This window comes from Trichoderma reesei, assembly GCF_000167675.1.
Source record: "Trichoderma reesei QM6a unplaced genomic scaffold TRIREscaffold_1, whole genome shotgun sequence".
Taxonomy (NCBI): Eukaryota; Fungi; Ascomycota; class Sordariomycetes; order Hypocreales; family Hypocreaceae; genus Trichoderma; species Trichoderma reesei.
In genome coordinates this window covers 1823140-1847313 of record NW_006711148.1, presented here as the reverse complement: position 1 = coordinate 1847313, position 24174 = coordinate 1823140, and the positions used below count along the sequence as shown (strand labels likewise).

The 24174-nt window shown below is 54.2% G+C and overlaps 8 protein-coding genes across 8 annotated transcripts; 4 read left to right on the top strand and 4 right to left on the bottom strand.

The window, feature by feature from the left end:
- Positions 1 to 2870: 2870 nt before the first annotated feature.
- TRIREDRAFT_1949 (uncharacterized protein) lies at positions 2871 to 3506 on the top strand (the record flags this gene model as incomplete). The annotated part of the gene is made up of 1 exon (XM_006960870.1): positions 2871 to 3506. One exon carries the CDS (start codon positions 2871 to 2873, stop codon positions 3504 to 3506), a length of 636 nt encoding a protein of 211 aa, XP_006960932.1.
- A 710-nt stretch (positions 3507 to 4216) lies between these two features.
- On the top strand, positions 4217 to 4861 carry TRIREDRAFT_102864 (hyoothetical protein; the record flags this gene model as incomplete). Its single annotated transcript, XM_006961660.1, has 1 exon — positions 4217 to 4861. The coding sequence occupies one exon, from the start codon at positions 4217 to 4219 to the stop codon at positions 4859 to 4861; it is 645 nt and encodes a 214-aa protein (XP_006961722.1).
- Positions 4862 to 5093: 232 nt separating this feature from the next.
- Positions 5094 to 6325, bottom strand: TRIREDRAFT_102863 (uncharacterized protein; the record flags this gene model as incomplete). Its single annotated transcript, XM_006961229.1, has 2 exons — positions 5094 to 6107; positions 6206 to 6325. 2 exons carry the CDS (start codon positions 6323 to 6325, stop codon positions 5094 to 5096), a joined length of 1134 nt encoding a protein of 377 aa, XP_006961291.1.
- A 1051-nt stretch (positions 6326 to 7376) lies between these two features.
- TRIREDRAFT_53172 (uncharacterized protein) lies at positions 7377 to 9208 on the bottom strand (the record flags this gene model as incomplete). Its single annotated transcript, XM_006961228.1, has 3 exons — positions 7377 to 8891; positions 8959 to 9060; positions 9155 to 9208. The coding sequence occupies 3 exons, from the start codon at positions 9206 to 9208 to the stop codon at positions 7377 to 7379; spliced, it is 1671 nt and encodes a 556-aa protein (XP_006961290.1).
- Positions 9209 to 10178: 970 nt separating this feature from the next.
- Positions 10179 to 10792, bottom strand: TRIREDRAFT_1947 (uncharacterized protein; the record flags this gene model as incomplete). Its single annotated transcript, XM_006960869.1, has 3 exons — positions 10179 to 10323; positions 10556 to 10604; positions 10669 to 10792. The coding sequence occupies 3 exons, from the start codon at positions 10790 to 10792 to the stop codon at positions 10179 to 10181; spliced, it is 318 nt and encodes a 105-aa protein (XP_006960931.1).
- A 922-nt stretch (positions 10793 to 11714) lies between these two features.
- On the top strand, positions 11715 to 12782 carry TRIREDRAFT_53562 (small RAS-like GTPase, rho family; the record flags this gene model as incomplete). The annotated part of the gene is made up of 3 exons (XM_006961659.1): positions 11715 to 11957; positions 12101 to 12304; positions 12420 to 12782. 3 exons carry the CDS (start codon positions 11715 to 11717, stop codon positions 12780 to 12782), a joined length of 810 nt encoding a protein of 269 aa, XP_006961721.1.
- A 1092-nt stretch (positions 12783 to 13874) lies between these two features.
- TRIREDRAFT_119768 (uncharacterized protein) lies at positions 13875 to 21040 on the bottom strand (the record flags this gene model as incomplete). The annotated part of the gene is made up of 6 exons (XM_006961227.1): positions 13875 to 14084; positions 14186 to 14248; positions 14365 to 14702; positions 14795 to 14844; positions 15345 to 17809; positions 17879 to 21040. The coding sequence occupies 6 exons, from the start codon at positions 21038 to 21040 to the stop codon at positions 13875 to 13877; spliced, it is 6288 nt and encodes a 2095-aa protein (XP_006961289.1).
- A 1862-nt stretch (positions 21041 to 22902) lies between these two features.
- Positions 22903 to 24077, top strand: dhyS (deoxyhypusine synthase; the record flags this gene model as incomplete). The annotated part of the gene is made up of 3 exons (XM_006961658.1): positions 22903 to 23121; positions 23179 to 23958; positions 24012 to 24077. 3 exons carry the CDS (start codon positions 22903 to 22905, stop codon positions 24075 to 24077), a joined length of 1065 nt encoding a protein of 354 aa, XP_006961720.1.
- Between the last annotated feature and the right edge of the window lie 97 nt (positions 24078 to 24174).

The window sequence follows — 24174 nt, the reverse complement described above, 5'->3', positions numbered from 1 at the left end:
CCTCGTACAACCCATCTTTGCTTCGCACTACTGGAGCTCTCATCTAGGCAACTAGGCTCGTGTCAACGCCCCCAATCGAATACACGGTCGAAAGAGATGGATACAGTTCTCGCAGTCTTCTTCTTCACGCTGAATAATGATGGCAATATCGACGTCGGTACATAGTCGTGCCTGGGGCAAAGTCTGGTGTGGGACATGCTCAGGTGCATGCTCCTGTGATCTGCCGCCACGCGTTGATCTAAAACGGAATTGCTGATGTCTCACACACTTGTCCCAAGCGGGATCCGCCCCTGCAGATGGAGCGGTAGTATCGCTCCCCCTCCAAGTCTGGACCGGCACTCATTGGTCCCATTGCCATCAGGATGGAAATGCGCAGCCTGCGATGGTTTTGCATAATGATAACGGGCTCGGGCGGTGTCAGATGCTCTCACACACCTCATCGGCCCAGCCGGACTGCCTAGGCAGCATGTTTCCCTGTGTCTAATTCCCTGCTCAGGGGGGGGACAGACCTGTAAGACAGACAGGCCATTGCGTTGTCAGCGCATCCTTCCCCTCCACGCTGTAACCCGATCACAGCTGTATTACTGCGTAGCCGTACTGGCAGGCCTGTTGGGCTCATTGCATCTTCACGGCAGCGGTGGGGCTGTCACCAGGAGAAAAAGTCGAGATAAACTCGGCCTGCCATTCTGGTCCGGCTTTGGCGCCACGTTGCCACCTCCCGTCCGCCTCAGTGGTTGGTTATCAAGAAAGACGGCGTGGGGAAGCGCCCAAAACTAGTAGTACATACTGCAGCACGCACTCCATGGTGTTGGGTGATGTCTCCGGACGAAGAACGTAGGCAACGTAGGATGGATGTGAACGTCCATCGCCGGGTCGAAGAAGTGCTGCTGATTTCGAGACGACCGTTTCAGGCTCGCACCCTGCAGCCAGAGAAAGCCTTCGCCAGATAATTCTTCAGATCTATCGAATCGCCATGATCCACCACCATCGCGGGGCCCCAGAGTCCAGTCTGCAGTCTCTGCTCCATGTGGTGTCAGCCCATGTTCGCTGCTAACTGGGACTCACCGACTCAGCTGTCAAGTGCGGCATAGCCGGGGCTTGTTCTCTAGGCGTTGTTAGTACTGTATGCTCTGTCTGGGGTGGATTGACGCCCATCTGGTGCTATATCGCCGCTATGCTGTCGAGCAGGAGTCGCTGTCGTACACGTCTGGAGAACGGACTCATCAGCAGCAAGCGAGTACATGTATCTATCGTGACTCGGAGGCCTTACCATGAAAGAACAGGTGCTGGGGTTTGTCGACGACCTTGAGTGCTGACTCATCAAGGTATCGATAGGTATCATCCTCGACTCCGTCTCCTTGCCACTTTGTCCATCTATAAGCATCCATGGGGTAGTCTCTAAACAGTTTGAAGTACCTGATTTCGCTTCCTTGGCCCAACAAGAGTTTCACAAGGTGGTGATGTGCTTGAGCTCTCAGTTGTACATACTTAGAAGTACAACCGCGCCTTTAGACCTGCCCGATTCGCTCTTTGAAGTTTCGAGAGAAACCCTTTGCGAATTTCACCATTCTTCTCAGGCAATGTTATTGAACGTCTCTGGCCTTTCCATATTATATAATAGGGTCCTGAGCATACATTATATGTCTTTGTCTTGATCTTTGAACCGGGCTTCTGGGCAGTTCTTTATTCTCTCTGCGCAGGTCAAGGAGCCTAGACCACAAGCTTCAGAAGGCCAGTTGCCCTGCAGCCCTTCTTTCGCCTGACTCTACCATTGTTCTTTTCATCTATTGCAACATCATATGACTATTGGAGTGTCAGCGCTGAGTAATACGAAGCAAATGAGTTTGTCTGTTGCACAACACTGTCCCTTGGCTGCAGGACGCATATCGACGATGAGCCTACAAATCAACCTGCTCCTGCAACACCGATTCGACAATTCCAGATACAAAATCTGGTTGAGTGCATAGAAGTCACTGAGATGCCGACTTGAATAAGCAACCACAGGGTCAGACGAGGTCTCATTGAAGGCCACCCAGTCCTCTTGACTCCTCCAAAAGCGACAAGTAAATGATCGCGACAACGCAATATAGGTGTGTGGGACAGTAACAAAGTCGCTACGTGAAGCGACATTCCTACATAGTTTGCCTAAGAGCGTAACATCAACTTTCCCTTCGCTCTCAGCTGGGGGAAAAGCTACTTCGTGTGAAGGTGATGTCAAAGAGCTGGCGCTGAGCTGAAACATGTACCCCAATGAGCACAAGACACAAAGAGGCCCCCATCCATCACCGCCGTGGGGACCAAATGCAGCAGAAACAATGCAATATCAACTGAAGACCGCGAATACTATCGAGTGCCCTCACTTGATGCATCGTATACGGTGGCTTTCACTCGAACAAGGTCCTGGTTCATCGAGCGAGATCGTCGAGTACTTCGTTTGCACATCGTCATTCGCACGCTGGTCGAGTCCTGATTCTGGTATCGATACGCCACAGCCACGTGCCCGGTAATTGACTTTGACAACTCCTCTGCGGAGCTGCTGCTGCTATTTGTTCTTTCACCTTGCTCATAGACGTTTGTTTGTTCGATTCCATCTTCTTCATCCTCTCTTTTCTCTGTCTCTTTCTCTTTCTCTTCTCTCTTCATTCATGCCAGGCGAGCAGCTCCGTGCATTAAAGTCTGTGCTTCTGAAAAGCAGCCTGACGCTAACAAGCAACTATACAAAGCATCAAGGTAACGTAACCTGTATCATCATCTCATCATCACCTCCATCACCTCCCGGAAAAATCTCAAAGTACTGACCGTTACAAACAGCACCCAAATTCGCCCTCATATCCTCATATCCCAATCATAAAGCTTTCACCACCGCCAAAATGCCGTCCAGAGTCGTCCGCAGCGTCGACGACTTGCCCACCATCGGCGCCCTCTACAGCAGCGGGCAGCTCCCCTCGGAGACACCCACGGCTCCCTTGCGCAAGCCCTCGCAGGACGTCAACCGCCGTGTCAGCCTCGTCCGCACCGACATCACCAGCCTCGCCGTCGACGCCATTGTCAACGCCGCCAAGAACTCTCTCCGCGGCGGCGGCGGCGTCGACGGCGCGATCCACCGCGCCGCCGGCCCCGGCCTTGTCCGCGAGTGCCTCGCCCGGTACCCTGACGGCTGCGACACCGGCGACGCCGTCATCACCGCCGGCCACAACCTCCCCGCCCGCAACGTCATCCACACCGTGGGACCCATCTACCAGAGCCAGGCGGCCAGCGAGCCTCTGCTGCGCAGCTGCTACCAGGCCTGCTTGCGCACGGCTGTCGAGAACGACTGCGCGACCATCGCCTTCAGCGGCATCAGCACTGGTGTCTACGGCTATCCTGCCGACAATGCGGCTCATGTGGCCTGCAGCGTCGTCCGGGACTTTCTCGAACAGCAGGACACCGAGGGGAAGATCCAGCGCGTCATCTTTGTCACGTTTCTCGACAAGGACGTGAATGCGTACAACTCTGTTCTTCCGTGAGATCTTCCATCTCGCTCTCCGTCTCAGGCTCAAAGTCATATGCTAACGTGTATCGTTTGACAGTCTTTACTTTCCGCCTGCTGAGAATGAGTTGCCGCCTGCCAGGGGGTAACTAAGGGCTGACTGGCAAGAGACCAGCAAGCAAGGAGATTCGGGTTTGATTCTGTCTGGCGTTTTCAGGTTTCGTGAGGAAGCTTTTGAGAGAAATGCGAATATTCTGAGATTTTAGAGAGTAATTGTTGCAAGCCACGGGCACCTGCATGTCTGCTGATTGACCAGAGATGATTTACCAGGTTGTGATCAATGCATCCATCCAGGCCGCACCCTTCATCGAGAGCACGTTGCAGTTGATTTCATCGAGTGACTAAAAGTGTGTCCAGAAAGATATATAACCGCCATGATCCAGCAGGCAAATGGGCATTGAGAGAGCGCCCCGGACATATACCAAGCACGGGATATAACTACTGTGCACTCATTCAAGAATTTATGCGGACCTGAATCCTCTCTTCCCAAGTCGTCGTTCCTGTTGTAATTTTGAAGTCATCTCGTGCTTAGGCCCCACTAAGCCCCCTTCTCCCGCCAGCCTCAGGAGCCTCACCTCTGCTTTTTCCAACGACATACTTTCAGCATCTTGTTTTTCTTTTTCCTCTACTTATAATACCACCAGTATACCTTCTACCTCTGATCCATGCACTCTGACATAAACAAAGATGCCTGCCGACTTTGACCAGCAAGCATACTGGCATCGCCGCTTCTCCACCGAATCCTCATTCGAATGGCTCCTCAGCTCCAACGACTTCATCGCCATCCTAAACCCCCTTCTCAACACTCTCGACCGCACATCAACCCGGATCCTCAACATTGGTTGCGGAACAAGTGATTTGCACAACCACTTCCGCCGTCTCGGCTTCTCAGACGTGACAAACATCGATTACGAGCCTCTGGCCCTCGAAAGAGGGCAACAACTCGAGCGGCAGGCCTTTGGCGATGTGAGGATGAAGTATGCAGTCGCAGACGCCACAAAATCCTTGGTCCTCAATCCGTCATCATCAAACCAAAACGACTCATCAGAAACTCGTAACGAAAAGTTCAATCTTGTGGTTGATAAGAGCACCGTAGACGCAATTTCTTGTGGTGGAGAAGAGCAGGTCCGTCGGATGGCGCATTGCGTGAGGGAGTGTCTTGCGGATGATGATGATGACGCGGTTTGGGTGTCGTTGAGTTATTCTGCGGCGAGGTTCGAGCTTGAGGGATTGCCGTTTGATGTTGAGGTTTTGGAAAGGGTGTTGACGGCGAAGAGGGCGGTGGCGGATCCGGATATATATCACTGGTGTTATTTGTTGCGGCCAAGGTAGGACTCTGTAGTTTGGATAGCAGGGCATATGGGATGTTGTCTGAATTGGGATTGAGATTCAATGAACAGATGATGGATATCTTCAAAGACATCGATTACGCAATGGTAACATGAATCAATGTCAACTCCGGAGCTTCCATGTGCGTGTCTCTCTATGAATGTGCCATGTCTATCCTGTTGTCCATCTCTATCCCACGGATTCTGGTCATTCAACCGACCATCTTGCAGGGCCGTCACCTGCTGCTCCCCATCATCCTTAACTTCTGCCTCACAAGCTCCTCAATCTGCCTCCATCGTTTCGCCAGAAGCGCTCTCTGATCACCCCGACCAACCCTCAGCTCTTCCACCTGCCGCACTCGCACTGCAACAATGCCATCCAGAAACTCACCCAGCAACTCCACAAGATACGCTTCCACTCGATCCTGAACACGACTTCCCTTCTCCTTACCATCAAGAAAAGCATCAAACTCCTGTTTTGTACAACAGAGCAAACGCAAGACTCCCTGCGTACGGCGATACTCCTCAGACAGTGACCCGAGCGGATACTCTCCAAGCAAATCTCGCCTTTGGAGCTCAGCCTTGTGGCTCTCGCTCAGCTTTGGCATCACCACATCGTCAATGTATACATCATCCAACGAATTCTCGTCCGGGATGAAGCCGTACTCGAGCAAGTTGTAGTCGTTGGAATGGCTGCTGTACGAAATAAACAGCTCCTCACCCTTCTTATACGCTCGATCCGCAACGACATGGTAACACCCCTCTGGCGAGTAATACACTCTACACCCGCCGGCAGCATGATTAAACAAGTCCGCCACGGGAATCAGCGCCAGCCGGTCTTCCCAGGGATACTTCAACGTCTCGGGCGTCTCGTGGTAAAACGTCCGCGTGTTGACCACCAGCCAGGCGTACGTATAGTCATCCCGCGGAACATCCGGAAACGCTTCCTTGAAGTCGTCCCAGTTGTCCTGAAACTCCTTCTCTCGCCTTTCAAGAGTAACTTGTGACTCCAGAGGCAAGAGCTGCTTCAGCTCCCGAGGCCACAGCATCGGCATGCCCGCCTCGAAATCAGCCATCTTGGGCAGCACGGCTTTCCAGGGCTTGGAGTTTGCGCTGCGATCGAGCACCAGGTCCGCCGCAAGCAGCGCTTGGATCGTCGAGTCCGCGGGCAACTTTTCCCTCACTCGCAACGGCACCGATTCCAGACAGCGCAGAACCCGGGGCGGCACTCTCAGTATCTCCTCTTGAGCCTATTTTTTTTTTGGCGCGAACAAAAGCGAGGTTAGTCTCCTCCAGGTGCGAACAGACAAAGACAGACACCATCGGAGATCCTCTTCCGAAGTGGTACCTTGATTTTGCGCGTCGCGAGAATGCCAGTGCCTCGGCCGGGGATCTTGCTGGGCTGGATGCCGTTGATGGCGACGCCTTGGGCTTTGGCCCACGTCATGAGGTTCTGCAGGTGGCCCATCTTATTCAAAAGCGGTAGTATGTAATATCAAATGATGTCAGCCAATGAGATGTGGAACAAAGGAAATGCAACTGAACACAATTTTCGGCATATCGACTGGGGAAAAAAAAGGAGGAAATAGTCATAAGAGTGTTAATGTCGAAGCTGAGGAGCCGCGGGATGCCCCTGAAGATGTTCCCGGCCTTGCTAAGCCTTCATCGTGGCATCCCTGCTACTTCGCCTGTGAGTTCAGCGTCCCCGGCTAACCGCTTAACTGACGTCTTTATCATGCCCCTAAGAGGGAACATGAGCCCACGATAATACCATGTCTGTTTTTCGCTTCCATTTCCCCGTTTGCAGTCTCGAGTTCACAATGGAAAATCACTCGGCCCGACAAGATTGCGTCTACTCCGTACCTAGGTAGTACCTAGTATCTATAGAATCCGGATGTTTGACTGAACGCATCATCACATGCCTCCTATCCATCCTTATGTAATCACATGTTGATGTTCCATACAGTATTCGCCTTATGCCATTCCGAGAACCGAGAACATGGAAACGGCAGTTAACGACAACAACAAAGCCCACTCAATGTTTACTTTTCCAAGAAATAAACATCCCCCATCAACATGTGTATCGACATAATATTTCTTTAATCTAAATGATGCGTGTGTGGGCCTCTTGACGAAAAGTCGATGCCTAGAAATCCTATTCGCCCGCAAATGGGATCGCGCATGGATTGCCAGCTGGTAAGACGTGCATTAGCACATTTTCCTGCACATCAAGGAAGTGGGTAATAAACAAACACCAGAGGGAAGCCTCCTTTTCGTCCGCCGGCATCCACAAGTCATTTCCAAGGTAAACAATGGACTTGGTCTGATAATAAGGGGGCCAAATCATCAATCCATTGCTGGTTATTACCTCACTGTTACTATTAAAAGCGCATGCTAATCTGCCCAATATACCTGGAAATCGAGATTCCTCCACATGCTCGGATACTGTAGGTAGGCAACGAACCAGCTTCTAGAACCAATCTGCAGCTCACAATTTCACACAATCCCACCGTCTTGTATCATTGCCCCCTTCCGTAGAATCCGCCTCGTCCGCCTCCTCTCCCCCTCCCCCTTCCCCTCCCATCACGGCCCCCTCTCCCTCTACTACCTCCGCCTCCGCCCCCGCCTCTACCACCGCGACCCATATGATGCACTTCAATCGGCCCCCTGGCCCTCCGCTGCTTCCTCTCCTCCGCGCTAGCATCCCAGAGGTTGTCGACGCCCAAGAGCTCGCAGAACGCTGCCGTCTGCGGGTTCGTGTACTCGTGCGGCTGCTCATTGACAATTTCAGGCGTCCCGGGAACGTATGGCGGTGCCGTCTGCTCCCAATTATCCGGCACATCCAGCTTCCCCTTTTGCACAATGTTGTCCTCAACCCATGCTCTCTCTGCCTCAATCAGGGGGAGATAGTTCTCCTCGCCTAGATCTTCGGGTACTTGGGCCGTGATGTCGCCAAAGACGTTGAACTTGTGAAAGGCTCGGGTAATGGCCAACCACTCGGGGTCGTACTGGAGTCTATATCGAGGCCCTGAGGGTTGGGGTGGATAAAGAGATAGCTGCTCTTTGTCAAAGGGCTGGACCTCACATAGCTGGAGGTAATGTCGCCCAGGCAGGCACTTGTCCAACGCCAGAAAGCGAACTTCGGTATTTTTGATACCAGGAGGTACAGGCTGGCCGGGCGTACGCCTCGCTCTTGGCGTAGGACGAGCAAATGATGCTGGCAACTGCGCTCTCAAGTCTTCAGGCACAGAACTAGTCGCTTCCTCGGCCTGATCTTTCGTCTCCCTCTCTAGATTTTGTGCAGTTGTTTCTTTGGAGACATCGTCAGGCTTGCCATCTTCATCATCCATGTCCAGGTCAATTTCGTCTGGGTTATCCTGAACGGGAGGCACAATTCCGGAAGGATCGGCCGCTTCTGGAGCGGCCTCATTTGCCTTTGGCGAATCGTACTTCTTGAGGGCGGCAAACTTGACATGCAGATGCGCAGAGAACCAGTACGGCGGCCGCAGGCGGTCCATGACATATTCGGCAGCCACGCTGCCTAAAGAGCCATCCATAGACTCCTGTCTGAAGAATGGCTTGTCTCGGAACAGCCTGTTGAGGTCTCCGTGAGTTTCGATCTGGCGCGGCCAATCATGGCTGAGGCCAACATCAACCTGCGACTGTAGCAGGAGGAGCTTCCGGACGTCAATCTCTCGCACTGAGTAAAACGACTTGACATCGCTGCCATTGAAAGGGAGCCTTTCGTAATGCGGCTTGCGGTAGTTCATGCCCCTCCAGATCCCAGACAGGCCGGCGATACGGATTGGTCCCAGCCGCATCACATTGGCAGCTCCAAGATAGTAGATGTTGGGGGCAACCCAGCCGCCGTAGTAGAGCTCCCAGGAGTGCGAGGCGGCCTCGTGATTTCCGCCAATAAAGATGGTCAGGTAGGGAGCTTTCCTGACGCCCGAGTAGTACTCGTGAAAGTCGCCGAGCTTGCGATACTTGACGGGACACGACATGACGGTCAAGTCGGCGGCATTGCGCACAGCCTACGGGCATCAGTACCTTGCAAATCGACGAAAATCAGCCATATGAGGATACGAAAAAGGGAAGTACCTGGAAATCTCCGCCAATGATGAGCAATTCGACGCCATCCCAGCCGCGCTCCTTGGCAGATTGCTCTACGGAAGCGTATATCGCGTTGAGTTTGGCATGGCCCTAGAGATGAAAAACAGGTCAATCGAGGTCATGACCAACAGACGATAGAACCGCAGTAGAGGCCAGAGAGAGAAAGAGAGAGTCATGGTCTTACACAGCCCTCAACTGCAATTCGGACGCCCTGCGATTCGAGCGTCTCAGCTGCCATTTTCGAGCTCGAGCAACTGAAGTGGTGTCGAAAAAGAGTCGTGATGACTGGCTGGCGTCTAGCGCGCGTCCACGCCAACTGGGCGGGCCGAAACGAGTGCCTGATGATACAACAACCGCCGGAAAGACTGAAGAGCATCCGCAATCAAAGGCGAAACCGTTCAGTCAATAGAGGGAGGTTGTAGCTTGTAAATGGTTGGGACTTGAGGGGAGTTTTTTTCCCTTTGTAGAGGTGGAAGGACAGATGAATGTGTGTCATAGCGAGTTAGGCAGCCACTGTGGCTAGAATCGAGTCACAGCAGCAGTTTCTACGCCACTTTTCACGATGCAGGCAGAGATGTGATACTACCAGGAACGAAGAACAAGCCTTGCCTTTCGAGAGACATGTTCTCGAGTGGTTTTCTCAAGCGGCGTCATCTTGCAAGTGGCATACAAGAGATAATCATTGTGTTGATGTTTGCTTTACTACATCTGTCCACAGCAGATACGCACCAGTCTACGTCCATGCAACCACCACCACCACCACCACCAAGACCAAAAACAAAAAAAAAAAAAAAAAAAAAAAAAAAAAAAAAAAAAAAAAAAAAAAAAAAAAAGAAAAGGCATGTGCCCCTACAAAAAAAGCGAGAGCTCAACGGGAGAACTGTGAGTCAAGCAGAGTGAGAGGGAGGCAATCAATCTTCCAAATCTAATAGACGTTCAACCCACGGAGGAGTGAGAGAGGAACGCATATGCTGAGATGGTGTATCATCAGGGTAGATTGTCACATTTCGGGGCCAAGGGAAACGGGATGCTGTGATTTTGTCTTGTCATTATTTGTATCTTGTCGCCGACATTCGTCAGCTGTGTGGTATCATGTCGTCGTATCAAAGGTAAGTGTGTAGATCGGCCTATGCAAAGCCCTCATTTCGTGCTCATGTTGGCCCTGTCAATCAAGGTTAGAAGTGCCTGTAGCTCGACTCCCACATGGCTTACTGATCCAAGCCCAGGTAATCGGCTGCGGCCAGCAACTCGAGACACAGCTCGACGGGAATGTCCATGTCGGGCACGTCTTCGCTGTCCTTGTAGCGGTACCAGTAGTGAAAGTACTCGACAACTTTGTCGAGGACCGTTCCGCTGTCGTGCGTCAGCCAGCCAGATCAGACACCCATTGCGATCATGATAGCAAGGCCAATCCGATGCGGAATACGTCGGTTCAAGTGTAGTGCAACTTCAGCCAGACCAGCGAGCACACTCTCTTCCAGACGTCGAGTCCGGGAGAGATGGCAGCGTTCTGTCAAGCAAATGCTCATAAGAGTTATCGTCATCCGAGGGCATCCCGTCTGCCGTGCAAAATGCTCATTCTCACCTCATCTCTTGGAATACGCATCGGGCGTGCTGAGCCTCGACGAACTGACCTGCGCAGAGGTGTGAGCAGGCAAAAGAGATGGAAAGGGCTGCTCCTCCTTCATCTTGACGCACTCCTCGGATCCAGCATGCCCTTGATGATGGGGCTCACCATGGCAGCCTCGCGCAGCACGACAAACTCGAATCCGTCGCCGGAGACGAGGGTGACGTATTTGCTGGGGGGCGCGAGGTCGTCCATGGTGATGAGAGAGCTGGCGTAGGTAGGTATTGGCTGGCTGCTCGTGTGAAAGCCGCGGGAGATGAAGAAGCAAGCAGGTAAAAGGTAAAAAGAGAACAAAGTCGAAGAAGAGAAGATAACGCAAGTGATTTATACCAACCATGCAAAATCCTCGCCCGAGTGTAGAATTTTCGCTGGGCGGCTAATGCACGGGCCAACCTCGGCGCCCGGATCCAGCCGCTGGGGGCCACTACCTTACTAGCAGATTACCAGCCACTTTCGGCAGCACGTCAGTGCACCGCCCCAAGGTTCGTTGCCGGGCCAACACCAGAGGTACATACTCAAGCCCTTTTTGGCTCCCGGTTTCCATCAGGCCCAAGCTGCAGCAAACTGTCCCACCAACAAGTCTCGTTGCCCGGAGCGAACAGCAGCAGCAGCAGAGCCAAAGCGCCTTGGTGCATCCGTACAACATCGTCATCCTGCCGCCCCCAGCCTTTCTCTCGTCGACTCTTTTTTCTGCAACCCTTCCGCCAACGGGGGCCTGCGCTACCACAAAACCAGTCCAACGAAGCTCGTCTCGCCGCGAATCTCAACTCCCACACCGCCGCGAACCTCGTTTCCATCGTCTTCACCCATTTCGTTATCATCTTTACTTGTTTTCCCTTACACCGCATTGGTCCCTTTTTCCTTCTGGCTTGCATCCCAAGCGCTCCCCAGGGCGAAACCAAGCCGTTCCCGCGCTGTTTGTTTCCCGCCGCGGTGTCCACTCCTATTTCTTCTTTGTTTTAAGAGCATTCCTGCCCGAGATCGAGGCGACCGCGAGACGACAAGAAAAAGAAGAGACGGACGGCTGTTGAACCCGAGACAAAGGCTCTCGAATCCCCGAGCGCCCCCCCCTCGAGACGCATCCGCATCCGCATCCGCATTCGAATCTGATTGCACCATGGCGGCGTATCAGAACCGCAACTCGCAGTATGCGATGGGCAGCCACGAGAGGCGCGGCCAGCGCACCCGCTCCAGCGAGGGAACTGTCAGTACAACCATGAGCTCATCGTCAGGCCGCGAATCAGCAGCGACTCACGTAACGGAGGCCCCGACATATTCGAAGAAGATTGTCGTTGTAGGAGACGGTGGATGCGGCAAGACATGTCTGCTCATCAGCTACAGCCAGGGCTATTTTCCAGAGGTGAGCTTCCTTCAACTTGTTGCCTTGCGCCCTTTGTGCAGGCTCAGCCCCACGCAGCCAGCCTCGCCGGCCATTGTTTCGCCCATCCCCTATTTCCTTTGTCCTCCACACGACGAGATACTGACTGTCGACGCCCTCAAAAGAAATACGTTCCCACAGTATTCGAAAACTACATCACGTACCCGACGCACCCGCCCACCGGCAAGACGGTAGAGCTCGCCCTGTGGGATACCGCCGGCCAAGAAGAATACGACCGCCTCCGCCCGCTGTCGTATCCGGAAACCGACCTCATCTTCGTCTGCTTCGCCATTGACTGCCCCAATTCGCTGGACAATGTCATGGACAAGGTAATGTCCAAAGCTTTCCGCAGCCCCCCTCCCCTTAACCCCCCCCCCTGAATCCAATTTCCGGCGTCAACTGGTTGAGGCGACTCTCAAGTCTCTGCTAACTCTGAGCAAAAAGTGGTACCCCGAGGTTCTGCATTTCTGCCCTTACACCCCCCTAATTCTCGTCGGCCTCAAGTCAGATCTCCGGCACAAGAAGTCATGCATCGACATGCTCAAGACGCAGGGGCTCACGCCAGTCACCTCGGAGCAAGGCATGGCCGTCGCCAAGAAGATGGGCGCGCAGTACATGGAATGCAGCAGTAAAGAAATGCGCGGCGTCGACGAAATCTTCGAGCAGGCCATCATGACCGTTGTGGCCAACGACCGGAGGAACCTGGAGACGCCCACAGCGTCGGCCGTGGGCGGAGGCGATGGCAAGTCATCGGGCCCCGCGGTAGGGGGCATCAAGAGGAAGAAGAGAAAGTGCCAGTTCCTCTAAGGGACACGCTCAAGGTCCCCTTGCGCTCTCATCACATCTGCATAACGGAACCTGGTTGAGCGCTGGAGAGCGAATTTGCGGATGCGGACAAGAGAAATTTGTTACGACCATCAGACGACCCTCAACGACGATTTGCGCCCCTTACGAACGAACGACGTCCCAACGGCTATGGTCAACGATTTCAAGAAGCGATGAAAGCAGGGGGGAAGAGGGAGGGGGAGACGAGAGCTGCTGGTGCATCTCTCTCGTTGAAAACAAAGGTACAGCCAGGTATATAAGCGGGAGTCCGCGTGGTTGATTTTAACATATTCGAGCCGGCCTCTTTTTTTTTTTGGATTTGGGTTTGCGCTTCAGATCCTGCTTTGCCTCTTGACGCATGGAAAGGGAAGGGCGGATGTCGGAGCCACCAAAAACCAAACTGTTGAAACGCAACCCGGACATTGGGCGGATGGTGTTGCTACTTTTTCTTCTTCTTTTTCTTTTATTCCTCTTCTCTATTTCTTCGTTTTTTTGCGAAACTCGTGTGGTCTTTTAGTATTCCGCTTTTATTATCATTGTCCTCTTTTGGCTCTTTGTCGCTGTTTTCTTTCTTTTTTCATCCGCTCTGCGTCTTTGTTATCATATGTAGCATGATACTGTCGAGATCAATCAGGTTGGGGATTGGGACATAAAAAAATCCATCATATTCACACAAACGCACAACTCACACAAATGCACAAACACACACAGACACACACCCCTACCGGCTGGCTCTTGTTGTTTCCCCCCCCCTCTCCTTTCTCTGCTCTCCTCCTCTTCCCCCCCTTTTTTTTCTTCTTCGTTGCTCATTTTCCGATCTAGCGATCGCGCTTGTAGTGATAGTGATAGTGTAGATTTCTTTTTTTTGTGCAGTTTATACAAAGCGTAATTTTGCAAAGCTACTCGGTTCGAGGGGGGTTGTACGGTACATATCTAATTCGCCGTGCGTGTTGTACGTAGCAACATTATCCGTTTGCAGTGTCTTTCCTTTGCCTGTAGATCTTCTCTCTCTGTGTCTCGCTCTTCTGTGGGGGGTATATAAATAGCAAATGTAGGTAATTACGTCAAATCCAATCATTCGTGTCGCGTAGTATCTTCGCCCTGTTGCGAATCATCATGCTGCTGCTGTTGTTGTGATGATGCAGACGAAGCGGCCTTGTTGGCATCTTGTTCGTCGTCCTTGGCCATTACGTTTTCGAATTGCGACCAGAGGGCTTCGACGGAGGAGAATTCGTTGCCGACCTGGAACCCCGAATCCCAACCATTAGCCTTTCTTTCTTCTTTCTTTCAATTTGTGTTTTTTTTTTTTTTTTTCGGTCGAGACATTCATTGATTAAACCGATAGAGGGAACATTGGGAGGGGCGTGTTAGACAGAGGGACGTACGGCGATGACGGCTTCGAGGGAACGGTTCAGTTTGTTGATGTTTGCGAGGACATGTTCGAAGCTCTACACAACAGCACAGCGTCAGCGTTAGCAACAACAACAATTATAAATCACATACATCCGGCGCTACATGTCCTCAATACAACGAAAAAGAACGGGAGGCAGAAGAGAGAACGCACCTCGGCAATGTCCCCGATGAGGGCCTCGCGCTGCTGTTCAAAGTAGGCCCTGCTGCTTGCGGTGCCACTGCCGCTGCCGCTGGCGCGGGTGTCCATTGCTTGACGCCCCGGCTGCCCCCCTTTGATGGCTGTCAAGAGTCGATTGCCCTTGATGCTTTTCTGCCTGTGTCCAGAGGGGATAAGAGAGATAGGTAGGGCTGGGTTCTTGGGAAAAGGTGGTGCAAGTTGGTAGTTTTGGAGGGTTTCGGGGTGACGCGCGCCGAGTTCGTTGGTTATCGATACGGGGCACTGTACATACTGTAGCTCCAACATGCCCTGCCAATCAACGCCAGCATTTTCTGATCGATGTCATACACACCTACCTACTAGTACTACCTACCTAGGCACGGTGATCTGGAATTAAATCAGCAAAAGCCCTCAGAGTTCATACCACACTTGATTTCGAAAGAATTCCGCAGTGAGACCTCAATCATATACGCTCTATAAACATGGTTCATCATCAGAAACTATAAAACAGCATCGCCTCAAAGCAACACACAACAGACACCCCAAACCAATGACTGTGCCCAGTTACCGTCCAGATTTGTCCTCATATAACAACCTATAAGTCGCAACCATTCTATCAATCGAGGATTCATGTTCGGAAATAAACAAAGAAAGCATCTCGTCTTTGCGTTCGTGAACTAGACCCCCTATTCAGTTGACAGCTTTCTTCATCATACCTTACAGCCTAGAAAGCCGCCCCATGTCGCATATAATAGATTCCCTCCCCCCCTCATACCCTGAAATTGCCTCTCTATAGAAAAATAATGCCAATTTGAGCGAACTAGCAAGATCCGTATACCAGATTCAAGAGCTGAAGATGAAAGCACCGGAAAAGCAAAAAGTCTGCGGCAGGCATAATGACCGCCGCTCATCCCTCGTCTTCAAACGCAGACACCCTTCATCGTCCATATCTACTGTCTGGGTGTCGGTCGTACTCGTGAGGTCGAAGGTTACCGCGGTTCATAATGTCGCGCGGGTCCCTTGGATCTCTCGGGTCTCTCGGGTCCCTAGGATCCCTAGGATCCCGCATATCCCTAGGGTCTCTTGGGTCCCTTTGGTCTCGCGCATCTCGTAGCTGCATCTCTCTCGGGTCTGGTGCTGGATAACCGTGTACTTGTGCCTGAGTAGGTGGCGGCGGCCGACTGTCATAGACACTCGGCGTATAGCTCCGGCTCGACGGCTCTCGTGGATCTCTTGGGTCCCTTGGATCTCGCGGGTCTCGTGGGCCAGGAGTCGACGCGTAGCGCGGGTACGGCTGAGACGACGAAGACAAAGGCTCGGGTCCCCGTGTCGTCGACTGGTACCGAGATTGCAACGAGTGCTGCTGTGATTGTCCGTATATTGAGGGTGGCCCTCGCTCATCTCTCAAGGACATATGCTGTTGGGGTGGGGGTGCCGCTGATGGCCATGCCTGTGCTGGGGTCCCAGGTTTTGTCGAAGGGTGCTGTGACCCCCAAGCTGGCTGTGCGTGCGGGGGAGGAGCCTGAGCGGCCTTGGACGGCTGAGGCGTCCAGCTATTGCCTTGCGATCGGATGTCGGACGTCTGTGCTTGGTGACCCGACGATGGCCAGACGTTATCGCGGCTGCTGGGCGGGATCTCACGGCTCCTAGACGATGAGTGTGTCGCATATTGCTGTGGTGGCGGCGACGTGATGTGTGCTGGCTGGGAACCTCCCCCGTACGACGTGGGGTAGCCGGTTTGAGATTGATACGGGGGTTGGCTCGATTGCGCAGGCGGAGGGTACCGCTGTGATGTTTGAGGAGAGTTGGTTCCGCTGGCGGGATGGCTGGGCGGATAGGCGTGCTGTCTGTAATACTCAACCTCCACCGCCGGATCGGACGGCATGCTTCGGTGTCCGCTGATGTGTTGCGGGGGAGCTGGCGACGAGGAATAAGGAGGCTTGAGAGAAGGCATGGCTGATGGTCCGCTGGACGGCGTTCGTCCGTAGGGCGAGTAGTGCGCATCTGTTTCCCGGCGGATCGGGGCGGCTTGTGCAGACGCAGCCGGGGGTGGCGGCGGCCGGCCGATGCCTTGAGAAGGCGGCGTCGGGGACGGCCCGGGCGCGTGAGTTTGCGTAACCTCGGCGACCCTCTTAGGCGGCGGAGGGTCATCGTTCAGGAGCGCCATGATGTTTGACTTCCGGGGCTCGGGCGGTCGTGCAGGCGTAAGTGGAGGCATCGAAGGGGTATGCTGAGCTTGTGCAGCTGCGCCGTAAGGCTCATGCGAAGGGCCTGGGGGCATCCTTTGCTGAGGAGTCTGGGCTGATCTAGAGGACGGGGGCGCCAGGGGTGGTGAGTGTACCGCCACGGGCTCCGAGAGCAGTGTACGCATCGGCTGTGGTTGTTGAGGTTGTGGTTGGGAGACCGTTGTAGGATACGGCTGAGGGGGGACGCCGCGGGAGGACTCCTGGGGCGGCCTTGCCAAGGTGAATGGTTCTCGAGGACCTCCGCCATGGCTGAGCTGCTGTCGATGGCCATAGGGCTCGTAGCGGTGAAGTGGTGCCTCGACCTCTTGCTTCATCCTCATCGACTCTGCTTGCCGGATCTCCCTTTCCCTCTCCCTCTCCCTCTCGCGCTCGCGCTCCCTCTCGATTTCGATTTCCCTTTCTCGCATGAGCTGCTGCTGCTCTCTATGCTGCTGCTCTCTGTGCTGTTGCTCCCGATGTTGCTGCTCTCTATGCTGTTGTTCCCTGAGCTGCTGTTCCCGGTGTTGTTGTTCCCTGTGCTGTTGCTCTCTGTGCTGCTGCTCCCTATGCTGTTGCTCCCTGTATCTCTTCTCCATATTCATCCGCTCAAGCTGAACAGAGCGCTCGCGCTCAGCGAGGGCCTCGGCATGCGCTGGCTGCAATGGCTGGGCCACAGACAATGGCCGCGGATCTCGGAGCTCTGGAACTTGGCTGGCAGGCGCCTTCTGCGGCAGCGGCACCCGCTGGGGTTGAACAGACTCGCGATCGCGTTCTGGGAAGCCAAAGGGCGGTAGTCCTTGATGCATGGAGCGCGCATTGGGAGATATGGCTTGCTGCGTCGCTTGGGGCACTGCGTGAGTTGGTACAGCAAGAGGAGCTTGGCTTGGCTGTGCTAGGGGAGTTTGGGCTGGAGCCTGCGCAATCGGTACTCCGTAGCTCGACAGATGCTGCTGTTGCCTCAAGGGCTGTGGAGGCGCGGGCTCAACCTTTGGCTGAGGAAGATCGCCATGAGGGTCTGCAGCTCCTGGAGCCACCGCAAGGGGCCTTGAAGTTCCAGCTGCAGCTCCTTCGAACCTCCTGCCCCGGCCGCCAGTAGTAGGTACGGGAGGATCAGGTCTCTTCTCTCCCCTAGCTCGCTTTGCATCAGCCTCTTGAGCAATTGCCTCCCATTCTGGTTTCCCAGAGTCCTTCTGCCGGACATAGTAATTCTTGACCTATTCGTTTGTTAATGAAACCTCGTTCACACACAGTGCTTCACTTAGGGGGGGGGGGCATCCACATACCATGACCGTAGTCTTTGAGCCCATGTGTTTCGCAATCGCCGACCAGTCAGAACCAAAAGCTCTCAGGAGTTGGGGGAAATCATTGGCTTCCGACACACTCCAGTAGCTCGATGCCTGGGACGATGGCTTCCGTTCGGAACTCTGCTGTGTCAAGTTAAAGGTGGTTATAGACGATGGAGGAGGCGGGGGTGGTTCAGGTCGAAGTGAGGGTGCCGCCATTACCTCCGTAATGGATCCAGCTACGGCTACGGGCTTTGGCCTCTCGATGAGCGGTGGCTGCGGCACGGCAAACGGGGCTTGGATACCCGGCTGCAAGGGCTGCTCGAACGGAACTGGCAAACGATGAGGGTCGGATTGCAGAGGAGGCGCCGTGAGAAATTCCGCAGGCACCGGGCGAGATTCGGCCCGGCCTCTTCCTTTCCCGGCAGCGGGACCAGGCGCAGCGGCAAGGGCCTGGTTCGGCTTGGATGCCTTGGCTTCCTTGTCTTTTTCCTGTACCTTGTCCTTGTCCTTGTCCTTGTCTTTGTCCTTGTCCCTGGCCTTTCGTCTTCCCTTTCTCCCATCCACCTTTTCGGGCTGATCGCCCTTGGACGCAGCAGATGCTCCGCGACGCCCAGGAGTAGCAGCAGGGGTGCTCTCCCCATCCGTAGCGGGTTGTTCGAAGCCCCAAGTGGGAGCAGCAGCCCGCCGTGGCCTCCGCCTCTCCCCGTTCTCTCCGCTCTCCTGGGGCGCCTCCTCGCCTTCCGGCTCGCCGTTGCCGAGCTCCGACACCAAGGCGCTGGATCTCTGTTTGCCTCGGCCACCCTTCTTGCGCCTCTTTGGCTGTTTCTTGAGCTTCTCCTTGAGGTTAAGTTCTCCCTTCATCAGGTAGTAATACTGGATGCAAGCACGGAAGTCACGATGCGGAAGAGCTTCCGCAATCTTGCCCCATTGCTTAGGAACCTCCAGGTATCGTTTCTCAAAGAGCTGCGCTTCTTCTTCTGTAAAGTTGTTGACGGGCCGGAATACCTGCCATGCGGAAACAAGCCTCTCTGGGGGAGTGAATCCCGACCGATCCACATACTGAACTCGCTGCTTCTCCAGGTCGTCCCAGTACATATCCGGAATAACGGCTTCCTTGTCGCTGCGATATTTTTCCTGCTGGATTCGAAGCTCTCGCTCCTTTCTCTCCTCATCTTCACGCATGGACGCCTGAAGCACGCGTTCGAGGTCACGCTCTGTGGCGAATCTCCTTCCAGTTCCCCTACCTTCCGGTTTCTGCTCGGGCGTCGGGGTACCTGCAGTCTCTGAGGGAGCCGAGACGGAGAACTTGTCCCTGCTCTTCGTTGCCGCGGGGTCGTCTGACATGGTAAACCGTAGATACTGCATGTAATTGGCGGCATAAGTGTTCTGCGCGCGGCGCTGTTCGGTCGACCTCGTAAGGTGGACCTTTTCAAGGAACATGGTAACAAAGTCGTCAACGTTGGGATCCGATTCGAGCGTTGTGAGAAACTCTTTATCTTGGTACCAGAGCGGCTGATTACCATCTCCGCCGGGAAGGCTATCCACAGGCGGCGTCGCCATGTAACGACGAACTGTGTCAACAGCTACCGCGGCCTGGGCCTCCATAAAAGCCTCATCCTCTGTTTCGGTCTCATCATCCTCGTCTGCTACTTGAGATGGAGTGCTTGGCAGTTTAGGCTCCACTTCGACCGGTCTCGGGGAGCGAGCAGCCTCATCAATGGTTGGTAAGGTCTCTGGAATGGGCACGGCGTCTTTGTCCTCAGGCAAGTCGTTGGTCACGGTCTCGACCATCGGCTCCGGTTCTTGAACGGGCTCAGGAGGTGGAAGCGTAGGCCCTTCATCAATGTCCATTTCCTCGGCCTTTGGTTGACGGTCTTCCCGCTCTTCTGGAAGAGATGGTTCGAGACTTGCTTTCTTTTCGTCCTCTTTCTTCTCCTTCTTCTCCTTCTCCTCTGCCTCGGCAGATACTGGAACGAGCTGTTCCGTGGCCGCCTCAGTCACAGGAGTGGCCTCCTTGACCTCTTGCGATTCGAGAGGTTCATCGCGTGCAACTGTCGGCTCCTCGTGTTGTTCAGTGGGCTCCACTTCCATCATATCGGCCACAGGCTCCGGAACTTCTGGGGTAGAGCCGAGCATCCCTGAAAGCTCCTCTCCCTCATTCAATATCTGTACCATTGACCCGTGCGATTGAGTCATGTACCTGCGTATTACTTCTACAGGCATCTTTGGCTTTTGCAGTTTGCTCAGTTCAGCTTCCGTCTTGTTGATTTCCATGTCGAAATAATCGCCCATATCTTCGTCGTCGGATTCGGGAGTCTCTTCTTGTGCGACGGTTTTTGGAGGTATAGCAAATCGAACGGCACGCGATTTGAAAAGCTTGTTCTTCTGTTTCGCATCTGCTGCCTCGGTAGGACGTTGAGTTTCCTCGCTTTGTTTGTTTTCCTGCGGCTTGGGTTGTAAGTCTAGCTTCGGAGAGGTAGAAGGTAGCTCAGCAGGGGGTTGTGGGCGATCTGAGGTGCCAGCGTCATGATCCATTAAATCTGGCCGCCTGTAATCGACCGCTTCCTTTCCCAGTGGCCTTTCGACCTCAGAGCTTGCAGTAATTTCGCCTGGCTCCTCGCTGTGATGGGCTCGCATCCTGTTTTCCGACCCCAAGTAGGGATCTGACTTTGCGTCGCTACTACGCGGTCGCCTCGAGTCAGACGGCTCGACTTGCGAAGCGCCTCTTTGAAGCGGAAGAGGTCGTGGCTGGGCAAAGCTTTGCGACCTCATGACCTTGGGCGACTCCGGCGGCGGTTTCTTCAAACTCGGATTGATCCATTGCTTGCTAGACGGGCGTGGAGGTTTGGGCTGTTGCAGTCGGGGACCCAAGGGAATAGGCGGGCTATCGTGCGGCATGACCTTTGAGGGCCCAGTAGGCGGCTGGGGCGTTTCGGGAGCAATGCCGGAGCCCTGGCCTGCAGAAACAGGACGGTCTCCAAAGGCCCGCGGAGCAGTAGGAGGCGGCTTGTTCGATGCGACGCTGGGAAGAGGCTGCGCATCGCCGGTGCTCGGAATCCGGTTTGGCACGGAGCCAAATGCAGGGGCTGACGGTGCTACAGGAGGAGGTGAAGCATCCTTGACTTGCGCAGCCGATTCCTGGGCGGCTCGCGCTTCCATCTTGGCACGGAAGAGTTCACGCTCTCCTCGGTCCCTCTCATCGCGCGGATCGCGACGCACGTCGGCCTCTGGGTATCGATCACCGCGCTCACGCTCTTCCCGCTCACGCGCCCAGCGACCTTCCTGAGATCTACTGCGGGGGTAGCGGTCACCACGATCATCGTAGGGAACTCGTCCTCGACCCCTTTCCATGGGCCAGTCACCTCTCCCGCCTCTCCCACGGCCGCGAATGAAACCTCCGCCACGAGGAAAAGGTGAGACGCCGAACAAAGGCTCTGATGAAGACGAGCCAGCTGAGGGAGGCCCGCCATCGCGAGAACCACGTCGTGATCTTTCGGCATCGAGTCCTAGAGGTAGATCCCGCTCACGTTCTCGAAAATCTCGCGTCGGCGACCGTGCTCTTCCGATTGGTGATCTGCGCAGGCGAAAATCTCTTGGGTCACGCCATTCCCGCTCTCGCTCGCGCTCCCGGCTTCTCTCGTCTCGGTATCGGTCTCGGAAGTCGATGTCTCTATCCCTGCCTCTATCACGGCTGTCATCTCTCCCAGGCCATCCTCGCCCTCCCCTACCTCGCCCCCTTCCACCTCGAAACTCGCCAACAAATCCTCCTCCCCGAGGCCCAACCGGGGGCTCTATCAGAGCCTTGGGACCACGAGGGGGCTCTCTGCGCAGTTGGTCACCGAAAACATCCCTGCCTGGGGGGAAACCAGCCGAGTTCGTTCTGACTTCCGCAGAAGAGCGTCTTCTGTCGCCGTCGCTATAATGTGATGCCCGATCAAAGCGATCCGGCGAACGATCTCGAGGCGACCTCGACCGCCGGTCCGGGTCGTATCGCGAGTACCTAGACGCCCTAGAACGAAGAGAGTGAGTAAAGTCCTCAGTGACGTATGAAAAAAGGCAATCGCGGCCTATTTGATGGCGCACTTGAAGCCACCCGCGAAAGTTTGCCAGCGTAATGAAGCCGTTTCGGCGCGCTACTTACATGAGCAATGCCGAGCCAGTGCCGGATGAGACTTTCCAGCGGTGTCGCAAGTCTCATCCAGAGGCCGGTGTCGCCGCGAAGCCCAGACAGAAGATGCGTCGCGAACTCGGCTCCTGTGGTGATTGACACGAAGAATCCCAGCCACTCTATACTTTGGGCCTGGCAAGCAGCGCCTCTGCCTTGTGAAATCGAGCGCAGGGGGTCGTTGTAAAGGTCGAAATCACGAGGCCTCGGCGGTCCTAGAACAAGAGGGCAAATAAAAAATCACCAGCGACGACGCCTGACTGGGACGCTGCGGGCTGTTCCCAGGGTATTGATGCAGACGGACGTCGGAGGCTGGAGGGATGAAGGAGCTGAAGATGTCGAGGTTTACCGAGAGACTTCAAAATACATCCAGATCGCGTGGCGCTTGGACAGACAGAGCCTTAGCCATTCTCTGCCGCGAGACGCTGGGCGCTAGTCCGCTTTGGGGCCGCGCTGTTATTCAGCACCCTGGCCGGCAGGCGGGGGCTTCTTGCAGGACCTCGGGTATCAAATCGCTGGGTGTTACCGCTCTAGGCTTGGCGCGTAGTACTCGATCAAGTGTTGGCTGTCAGATGGATTTTCGAGGTCTCTGATTATGTAATTCATTGAAGGGTGCAATTTTCTACTACTAGCGGATGAACCTTTGGAGTTACCCGCGAGCTCTGCAACTTGTGAGAGACATCGTCTTCAATTCTTACTCATACTATTGACTTTCAGCAGGCCTGTCATATAAGGGAGGGGTGTCTTTCTTTCATTCTTCAAATCCCTCCATTATAGCATTCGTGATCTGGTTCGGAGGGGCTACGAGAAACGCTCATATCTGACCAACCTCAGTACATCATCTTTTCATCTCAATATGGCGGATAATGGCAGCTCAGGTGCGCCTCCGTTGGAGGTCACGAATGCAGTGCTCGTCAAATCCGAGGAAATGCCCAAGGATGCCCAAAAGGTGGAAGAGCTCGACTTTAACAAGCTGAAAGGGCCCATTACCGCAGAGGATTTGTTCCTGGGTATGAGGAACATGGGATTCCAGGCAACATCCATGAGCGAGGCTATAAGGATCATCAACGACATGGTCAGTACATTTTCTCTTCTATAGAAGAACAATCTGCCATGACTGACACTAAAACAGAGGGCGTGGAGAGATCCCGAAACGGGAGACAAGACGACCATCTTTCTCGGATACACCTCCAATCTCATCTCATCTGGTCTAAGGGGTGTCTTTCGGTGGCTGGTGGAGCACAAGCATGTCTCATGCATTGTCACGACGGCCGGAGGCGTAGAGGAGGATTTCATCAAGTGTCTCGGTGAGACATACATGAGCTCATTCAGTGCCCCCGGCGCAGACCTGCGGAAAAAGGGCCTCAACCGCATCGGGAACCTCGTCGTACCCAACGCCAACTACTGCGCTTTCGAGGACTGGGTGGTGCCCATCTTTGATAAGATGCTGGAGGAACAGGAGGCCAGCAAAGGAACCGAGGACGAGATTCACTGGACGCCGTCAAAGGTCATCCACCGACTGGGCAAGGAGATTAATGACGAGCGATCAGTCTATTACTGGGCGTACAAGAACGACATACCTGTCTTCTGTCCCGCGCTGACGGACGGCAGCCTTGGAGATATGCTCTACTTTCACACGTTCAAGACCTCACCACAGCAGCTCAGGATTGACCTCGTGGAGGATATTCGACGCATTAACACGATTGCCGTTCGCGCGAAGCGAGCAGGCATGATCATCCTGGGAGGAGGTGTCGTGAAGCACCACATTGCAAATGCATGCCTCATGAGAAATGGTGCGGAATCTGCCGTATATATCAACACAGCGCAGGAGTTTGACGGCAGTGACGCCGGTGCGCGGCCTGACGAAGCAGTATCATGGGGTAAGATCAAGATTGGCGCAGATAATGTCAAGGTGAGTTTAATCGCTTTCACTGACGATGAATATGAGCTGACGCGAAGCGATAGGTCTATCTCGAGGCGACAGCATGCTTTCCATTTATCGTGGCGAATACATTTGCAAAAGACATCTAGACATACATATAAAAGATAAAGGCAGTTCGACCTTCTCGTTTTGGCGACGCAATATCTGGGCAGATCGTGCTCTTACTTACTGGAAACGTACCGGGCG